The sequence below is a fragment of the Styela clava genome, chromosome 4, assembly GCF_964204865.1.
Source record: "Styela clava chromosome 4, kaStyClav1.hap1.2, whole genome shotgun sequence".
Taxonomy (NCBI): domain Eukaryota; kingdom Metazoa; phylum Chordata; class Ascidiacea; order Stolidobranchia; family Styelidae; genus Styela; species Styela clava.
Genome location: NC_135253.1, coordinates 8,210,174 through 8,219,678, shown reverse-complemented (window position 1 = coordinate 8,219,678; position 9,505 = coordinate 8,210,174). Strand labels below are relative to the sequence as shown.

The 9,505-nt window shown below is 31.9% G+C and overlaps 1 protein-coding gene across 2 annotated transcripts in view; it reads left to right on the top strand.

Moving 5' to 3' along the window:
- The first annotated feature begins 779 nt into the window (after positions 1 to 779).
- Positions 780 to 9,505, top strand: part of LOC120326806 (usherin-like) — a 57,493-nt gene continuing 48,767 nt past the window's right edge. Inside the window, exons 1-14 of one of the 2 annotated variants that reach the window (XM_078111392.1) lie at positions 780 to 1,576; positions 1,845 to 2,022; positions 2,868 to 3,003; positions 3,601 to 3,663; positions 4,798 to 4,963; positions 5,163 to 5,343; positions 5,577 to 5,770; positions 6,081 to 6,210; positions 6,594 to 6,691; positions 7,015 to 7,108; positions 7,485 to 7,680; positions 8,349 to 8,479; positions 8,548 to 8,706; positions 9,165 to 9,354. In XM_078111392.1, the coding sequence (XP_077967518.1) occupies positions 1,089 to 1,576; positions 1,845 to 2,022; positions 2,868 to 3,003; positions 3,601 to 3,663; positions 4,798 to 4,963; positions 5,163 to 5,343; positions 5,577 to 5,770; positions 6,081 to 6,210; positions 6,594 to 6,691; positions 7,015 to 7,108; positions 7,485 to 7,680; positions 8,349 to 8,479; positions 8,548 to 8,706; positions 9,165 to 9,354 (2,404 nt within the window). In that variant the 5' untranslated portion in view covers positions 780 to 1,088. The remainder of the gene's footprint in view (positions 1,577 to 1,844; positions 2,023 to 2,867; positions 3,004 to 3,600; positions 3,664 to 4,797; positions 4,964 to 5,162; positions 5,344 to 5,576; positions 5,771 to 6,080; positions 6,211 to 6,593; positions 6,692 to 7,014; positions 7,109 to 7,484; positions 7,681 to 8,348; positions 8,480 to 8,547; positions 8,707 to 9,164; positions 9,355 to 9,505) is intronic. The other variant, XM_078111393.1, reaches the window with a different exon arrangement.

The window sequence follows — 9,505 nt, the reverse complement described above, 5'->3', positions numbered from 1 at the left end:
ATTACGTGGGATGTATGGTATTTGATAAGGAATGCTTGACACATAGCTCGTTGACGCAATAATTTTAATTTCATTGTAGAATGATTTGTACAAAACTAGACAAATATATCTACCCCACCAAAATACTTATAAAGCGTAATATATAACTTTTAAATTCGCCTGTAGAAAGTCGACCACTAATGAAGTTGTGGAGCCCCTATTCGTCTGATTAACAACATACCAAGACAAATGTTTCTAATCAACGTTATTGAATGAAAAATGTTATCCGTCAACTTTCAACGTCTTTTTGTCTTGGTAATGTAACCAACTTTACCTTACGTAGCTACCCTTGCCCAATTCAACATAAAGGATATTTTTATTTATTTTTAATTCAACTAAATATATAGATAACAAATAGACTTTTTCTCTTTTAGTCTGGTTTTTAAAATTGTAACATTTTCACTATTTATGTTGAGACCCTTTCATCAGGTAAGATCCACTGCGCGGTTTTGCTATTTCGAATCTTCATCATCTTCTATATTTGAATTCCCCCCAATTTACACCATGGTTTATATTAAATCCATTTATATTCCGCTTTGTGGAGTCGGCGTCTATCTGAAGTTAGTTTACTTGATGTATATATGTATTGTATGAACGATTATATGATCATTGAATTGTGTAAAATACACAGCGTTTATTTATTCGATAAAAAATGATAATGATTGACTGTGTTTTGCGTTTTTACGAACTACGTTAGGTCATATTTATAGTGTGGGTGAATCACACTTGACCAAACTGAGCATGAGACAAAGAATTAGAACGCGTCAAGTAGTGCGAAAGGATACTTCAAATAATGAAAACGTTCTTCAAAATCGATCGAATTTTTAAACGTAAATAGCGTAGTCAAGGAAATGGTCTTTATAATAACTTTGTACAGTAGATGACTATTATTCCTAGACGTTATCTCATATTGCTGAATATTTAAAGTGGATTCAGGTAGATCAATTGCGTCTTCAATTATGGATGAAGTTTAATCGACAAGGTGGCCTTGAACCAGTTTACCGTCAGCTTAGAACTTGCGATTTAGCCCCGTAGAGAGGCATAGCATTATGATTATAAAACTGCTCATAGCAAAGACTAGTTATTGCAGATGGCTCATCGTATTGGTTTTAGCTGATATTGTCACTAGTCAAACTGGAAGTTATCCGCCTAACGATAACATCGGCCTATACAGGCCCATATCTACTAACGGTGACACAACATGCGGAACTTCTGCGCCGGGATCTTACTGCCAACCCGCCGCAGATGATCATGGACTGGCAGGTAGGGCCTGCAACAAAAGAAGATGCAATTTAGAATGTCCCGGAAGAGACCGTGTTACTGATGGCCAATTACGTTTCATTAATGTTATGGATGGAAACTTACAAAACTGTATTACGCCCAATTACGAGGATACTCGGGGAACTGGAAAAGCATCATTTGATTTTCAAAATCACCCAACCTGTTTTGCTCAGCCTACGAATGTTTTGAGAACGGGTACTGCTCCTGGCCAATTCACCCTAGCTGTATGGATAAAACAGCGTCGTCGTAACGCCGGGTATGCAAAACTCATGTATATAGCTCTTATACTATTCTTCGGTTAAAGGCAATGACAAGCATTTGGCAATTCTAGGCCCAACAAACGAAAAGATCCTAATTATTTGATGCCTAAAGGCCTCACACGCCACGATTCGGCTGCAACGTTTGCATTTACTTATTTACCGTCCATTGTTCATTGCCTGGGCCGTAATATATATCAGATGTATTTAGTATGATCAAGCTTATCCAAATTCATTTTAATTCAATTTGAATTCAATTTAACTCAGGGTGATTTTAGAAAAAATCGCGAGTCCAAGGCCGGGATACCAGAGACAAGTTGTTCTCAGCGTCATGGTGGGCGCGTTTTCAATACTGATGCAGTACAGAGGAACAGATGGACGATCTCATGTTCAACTATTGAAAGCGCCAGTATCTCCTTCGAGATGGCATCACGTTACTTTGCAGGTATAATCTGAGAAAATAAATTACGGAACCTTGCCCTGAAGTCTTCAATTTTCAATTAGTTTATTTGTGATATTATCAGAATTATGGGTATTCAGGACTTGGTTGCGCCATAAAATGACCAGCTATTTACATTTATATTACATCATTCCGGCTATGGAAGTTGCACAAATTTGACTATTCTTGACTCTTATGATATCTCAATTGTCCGATTTGCCTGCGTTATCACGTCATACTTTTGTAGTAAACCGCCAATCTCATTATTTTTATTTAGTCCAATCCTCACAGAGGTCTGAAATAATGCGCCGATCGTATACACTGAAATTACTATATTCTCACAAAATGTTTAGTCTGTATGACACCATATATATATATATATAGTATATACATATTGGTAACAACATATTGGTTGAGTTAGTTAACTTATCTTTTGTTAATAACCGGAAATTTCATTTTGTTATTCTAACAAATAAAGCATGTCGAAGGTTTCGCCGCTTATTATTGAAAATTATAGTGCAGTATAATATTCAAGTACTATGGTGTGGCTAACTTTTGTTCAGACAATAAGTGATATTAATTAATGTTCAATTGCATACATATGTCTATTTTACCTATTCCATATTGCATTATGTAATCATGGATTGAACTTGTACCACACTCTTATGAAAGATGCGTTTTCAAGGCATCACAATATAGCTTTTGTCTGGAAATTATTTTATCGTTTTATTCTCAGATGACATGATCATTTATCTCTAAACCATGTGCAATGGTCATCGGTCAGTGTAAAACAATTTTTTGAAGTGGGTTGAAGTGTGTTATTAATTTTTTAATTGAATTATCTGATATAGGTATACAACACAACAGCTAATGTATTTCTGGATGGACTTGGTGAAGATGAAACGCCATACCTTTCTGAAACATTAGATTTTCCTATTGCAGATATAAATTATTCACCCATCGTCAAAATTGGTCAAAGAATGGCAGGTAATTGTTCTAGATACCTCTTTTTTATTTTATTTTTCTCAAAATTGTTATGTTCAGGGTTTTTGAGTAAATGCTAATTGATTTTACATAAAAATGTGGTTGTCTCCCACTAAATACTTAATCATAAGATAAGAAGATTTGAATTTCATAATTTTGTTTCGGAAAATTGCTCAATTCCATCCATGAAGTGGAGTTATAGTATGTCTAATGATTAAACTGTTCTGTTGCTTTATCTTGACCAAGTATTACCATGACATGTTGTAGAATCTTTTTGTATCTTACCCTGCATAAGAATTTTTTAATATTAATATTCATTACAATTTAATCTTCTCATTTCCTCTTGGAAAATTATGAATCTATATAATGTTTTTAGGTATTATTATTAGTTGAATTAAGTCCTGATGAGGAAATATATATAGTAAATATATTTATATCTGGTATTATTTATGATGTCCACCGTATAATGGCAACGGATTATGTATATTTATTCTATTATATAGCTGAAAGTTTGCATGCATTTTTCAATATAGTTTAACAAACCATTTTTTTTATGAAGTGGATTATTAAAATAAAATAACAATAACTTTTATTCTGAAGAATGGAATGACACAAGTGAAATGGCTTTATATCTTCAAGAAAATTTTCCAGAATGGTCAAATAGTGAGTGGTGATGCTCGCCCGCATATTATTGCAAATATATATTGCATGGTGTGGGTTCTATTGTTTATAATTTGGCTTGGAGGCAAATTTTATCAACAGATCATATATGTGCATAATTCAAATTAGCATGATCTAAATTTGAAAATTTGTTTGAGCAGGTGACATTAATGTTTTGAGTTTAAAGTTCATACATAATGCATGATTCAATTTAAATTGGAGTGGCTATTGTAATCATGGTGTTTTATGGGCGTTTTCAACAAACAAGTTTGTAATCTTTCATTGTAGAAATGTGGTGGAAAACGTATAACATCTTAATCTTTGGTCTGATTTGGACTAATTAAGACAAAATTCAGATTTCATGGATTTGAATTATGGTACAATGGTTCTTCTTAGTTGCTTTACAGGTCTTCATTGTCATTTTGGTTGTAAATTCATTTATTATTTATTTTATTCCATGTTTTCATCATGCCATCTTCGTATTTCATTTCGTTTCATATAGCTTCACTATGTAGGACTTAAGGTGCCTTAAATTACTGCATCAACATATATTTATATTTGCATAGGATAGAAACGGCATATATTGGATTGGTATTGTTCAGTTTACTCCTCATATGCACGATATTGTCATCAAGTCTTTTAACATTATTCATTATATCAATTATTCATTTAAGTTGGTGTTGAAATAAGGTTTATTATCATGATCTTTGTTATTAGCATATTTTGATGTGTCATGCTTATATCATCACAATTACTTGTTGTTTTATCATAACAACAACATACGATTTTAATATGGATTGTTCCATATTTTCCAATTTCCATACATGATAACTTTTGATGTATTTGTAAAATTCAGTGTTCAGTGTTTCAAGGTGTGAAAAATTAAAACGGTATCTGCATGTATCTTGCATAAACTAAATATCCTCAATAAATTCATTTTTGATGTTTTTTTTCAACAACTATGTACAATGTTTCATATTATTTGGTTTATAACTTGGTAAGTGTTTTTAATACAATCCAAATTTACATATCAGTTAGGTTTATCATTTTTTCAATTTGATATTTGTTATTCAAAATTTGTTCTCAATTTATTAGTTATTGTATTTGTTTGACATTTATGGCATGAATTATTTTCAGCAACTGGCCAATTTGTGGGTCGGTTACATGACTACAGATGGTATGAACAAGCGCTTACGAACAGGGAAATACATGAAATATATTCTGGTGTTTTTAAGGAGTTGAATGTCCAATCAAACTGCTTGTGTCCTATGGGTTATCCTAGAGTTCATCCACTAAAAGAAAGGTAAATATTTACTGTTAACATATGTTTGGTGTTGTTTGCCACATCCATATGATATATATATGATAGTATTACAAATTTTTGTAAGGAATTTTTGCAAAAGGCATTTTAACAAGGAGGTCTCTATTCCACAACAGTCAATTGATGAATTTACAAATTTTAAATATCTATAATATTTCTCAACCATTCTGTACATTACCAGATACTGCATTCCAAATGGTTTACCAGACACAACTGAAGACAGAAGACTTCGCTTACATGAAGACGCACATCCTTTAGGTTACATTAATGATGGTGATTATGGAACATTCTGGATTTCATCAAACTTCTATATGCCTGGTGGTGTGACAATGACTATTGATATGGAAAATGGAGAATATCAGGTTGCTAGCTCGGGAATTTTGTTGTATTCCAATCAATTATTGATAATGGGAATGTTGTGTTGAACTGCAAAATGTGTAGAATGTGCTGAATAGCAAAGATATGTAAAATTTGAGTACCAATAGCTTTTTAATATGTTAACCATTTTTGGAATTATAAAAAGTTGAATATGTTTCGAAGATTTAAGTAGATTTTGCGATTTTTGATAAATTTTCTATTTCTGTATTCCATTTAGATTTTTAGCCTCATCATACAGTTCCATAGTCCACAACCACAAGCCATCACATTTTCAAGATTGTCAAATAAAACTACAGAAGGAACATGGAAACCATGGGGTCATTTTGCTGATGACTGCTACCCAAGATTTAAGATGCAAGATAATGAACCCCTGAAAGAACCTGATTCGTTTAATTGCATGACTTTTCCGCCGTAAGTACAAATAATTGATGGTTGATGCGTTTGATGGTTCATAATATGATCCAGAAAATTTTTTTATGCAATCTATATACCCTATTATCTATATTGGCTGCAAAATAAAAGGATTTTGTTTGCTAGGGTATTTTTTCACACATCTTGTTATAATATTGGGTTGGCATTTAGAATTTCACACACGCAGCACTCAGGACTGTTAATCAATTACTAGTAAAAGTGCTTTTTTTTCAATAATTTGTGCCCTGGCTGGCCACCTAATGCATTACTGGTCCCTTTATAATCTGCTGGTGCTTTTAAATATGTATAGGGTTGATGATATTCCACACTTGAACAACAATGTGACTTTCAATTTGTTATCTGATGCTCCATTCAAAAGACCCGGAAAAGATGATTTTTATAACAATCCAATTTTGATGAATTTTGTCAGGGCAGAAAAGGTAATTAGTTCTTGGACCACAATTCTGAAATAAAAATATATGTCCAGTATTTAACTTTAAGGATTAGAATAAAAGTACGAAGGTTAAGTTGAATATATAATTTTCCTTTTTTTTAATTTTCCTAACAAATTTTGATGTAAACTTTGTATTTAATTTTGATGATAAATCATTGATTTTTTTAGTATTTTGCTCACTATTTCTTGCAAAGAATGATACTATACATTATCAATCTCCAGCTCGCATGAATTTCAAATGCTATATAATTTGAATGTTTTAAGATTCTTAATCATTTTTTCTCTCTTACTCGCTTGCAGGAAGTGTATACTAGAAGTATTAGCAATGAACAAATAATGCCATCAAATTATATTTGCTTTTTTATATAGATTCGAATTCGCATGCAGTACCAATATTTTACACTTCGGCCTGAAGTTGCTGTTGGACATCAAGTTTATTTGATAAGGGAAATAAAAATTATTGGAAGGTTTGTGAAATAATTTTCATATTGTTATTTACTCGTGGTACTTTATTTGAGCTTGATACAGCAAAGGATGCGATTCCTATTTCTGTTATATTTCACAAAAAGGTATTTTTACACTGGTAGGTGGATATAATTACTTTAATAAATAGTTGTTATTAACATGTTCAGTCTTTAGAAAAGTAATTGATTCTATCAAGCAGACACAATTGTATCAAAATAAGCGAAAAAACAATAATCTAGAATCATTGGCGGTTCCAATTACCGGTATTATTTTTGATTTCAAACCTCCAGCACTATTATTTGAAGTATAATATATTAATTTTCAGATGCAACTGTCATGGGCATGCAGATGCATGTGATACAACCAAAAATCCATATCAGTGTAGGTGCATACCAAGGAGTAATACTGGTGGAAATTTGGTAAGTTTATTTCATAAGTAGTTTTACACATATTTTACTGTTAAGGTCCATGGATTTTGGGAATTGCTATATTTTTGGAAATACCATTTTGTCACCAAATCCATATTACTTGAGCACATTACTACATGCATACACATTATTACATGCTTAGTGGCTGATATTAAAATTTGTGAAGTATTCCAAATGCTCTTAAACTAAGACATTTATACCAGAAAAATCACTGTTGTGGCGTTAGCTGTCTTGCCTAAATTAAGTTTGACTTTTCCAGAAGACCATTATTTTATTTATTCACATAAAATATTAGATTGTTCTAGCGATCATATTAACTTCCCATTTTGGGAGCATTTGCCATACTTTGCATATCATTATTTTTCAGTGTGAAAAATGTTTGCCTCTGTACAACAATAAACCTTTTCATGAAGGAACTCAAACAGAAGCATTTGATTGTCAGCCATGTGAATGCTATGGCCATGCTGATAGTTGCCATTATGATGAAACATTAGATCCATTTCCTAATGATTTTTACAGTGGGGGAGGTGGTAGATGTGACAATTGTAAACATCACACCACAGGTTTATATTTCTCTTTTAATCTGCAACATTAAACACCATATCAATTCGTTTATTCATGTTTTAGACTTTTTTTGTGTTGTACAATATCTTTCCACATTTTTAATCTTTCACAAATCTTACTTCTGCGCTTGCACAAGTACTATTTATTATATGTTTAATATTATGTTTCCCAAACAGACTTTAACTAAAATTTAGATGAGGGTTTATTTCCTCATGTGTCTTTCTTAAATTGCCCTTTTCGTTTTCATTTACAAATAACTAGTTTTCAATTGTAAATAAATAATAAAGCATTGTCATTGTTATTTTTTATTCAAAAATTGAAATCAGATAAACATACAAGCGATATTTCAGAATAATATCCCACCAGATATATCCTGGTATGGGTTTACAGGATCATTGTCATTGGAATGTGATTGTTGATGAAATGAATTTGGCATTTTCTATCATTAATATCCATGTGTCTGAAATGATCAGCTGGATGGCTTAAATGCATAGACTGATTTGCCTAATTTTTTCTGTGTTTAAGTCTACTTTTCAGCCTTTTTCGATAAATCTGTTTATGTAAAATATATAAGCAATGTACGGTAGTTTCCTCCTCAATTGTCTCTTAATTTTTTGCAGTTAAACAGTGAACTTTCATCATCAATCAATGTAATTTATATTTTTAGGAATAAATTGTGAAAAATGTGCAGAGTTTTATTTTCGAATGGAAGAAACCTCACTTGATGATTCTAATGTTTGTTTATCTTGTGATTGTCATGCATTTGGTGTCGTGAATGGAACGATGGATTGTGAAAAAGTGAGTAAATAACCTTTTTATCACCTTTTTTTAATTTATGTTTTATAAGGTAATCTCTCTTTATACAGATTGGTGGTCAGTGCAAGTGCAAGTCCCAAGTTTTGGGTAGAACATGTGGTGTGTGCAATGATGGTTATTATGATTTGGATGTATCAAATCCTGAAGGTTGTAAACTTTGTCAATGTCATTTGCCTGGGACTACCGACAGAAATTTCAAATGTCAGCAGGTATAAACAAATGACTATCAAGTTAGTTTTGGGCATGCTTTTGAAAACATGGTTCAAGACATTCAATATTATATAATTATAATAATCTTTGTGCATAAAATTCAGTTATTAGGTTTGTAATACAGCAAGCATTTTTGAGATATTTCAAATAATTAAATTGTTGCTGGTACAACCTGAACAAACAATTGTTAAAAATTTGCTAATGTAATATGTTAGCTGCAAAATTCTTAGATGGTACTGATTGTATGAAATAATCATGTCGATACATAAACACATATGCTGGTAAAATGTGGTGAAGAGAGCTGTCTTGGCATTTTACCGTAAAAAGGCATTACTATTTATATTAACAGGCATGTAGGTATTTGCTAAATATGACAATGGTTGTCATGCCAATTATTTTAGATATAATTAAACTTTAATCTTATATGGTATGATTTTATTGAAAAACTGTCATACAGGTCGGAGGACAGTGCAGTTGCAAAGTTAATGTAAAAAGTAGAACTTGTTCTGAATGTAAAAGTGGATTTAAGAATCTTAGGGATTCAAATTCCAAAGGATGTGAAGCATGTAACTGTCATCAACTTGGTGCAATTGATCAATATTGTAATCCAAATACAGGAGACTGTTCGTGCAAACCTAATGTGGAAGGTTCTTATCATTTATTATTTGTTGTATAAATTATTATATATTGATTACCTAGAGCAGCGTTTCCCAAACTGTCTTCTCAAAACATCATTTTTCAAACTCAGTGTTACGCAGGACAGGGATCACAATTGCAACTAAATTGGTCGCCATGGTA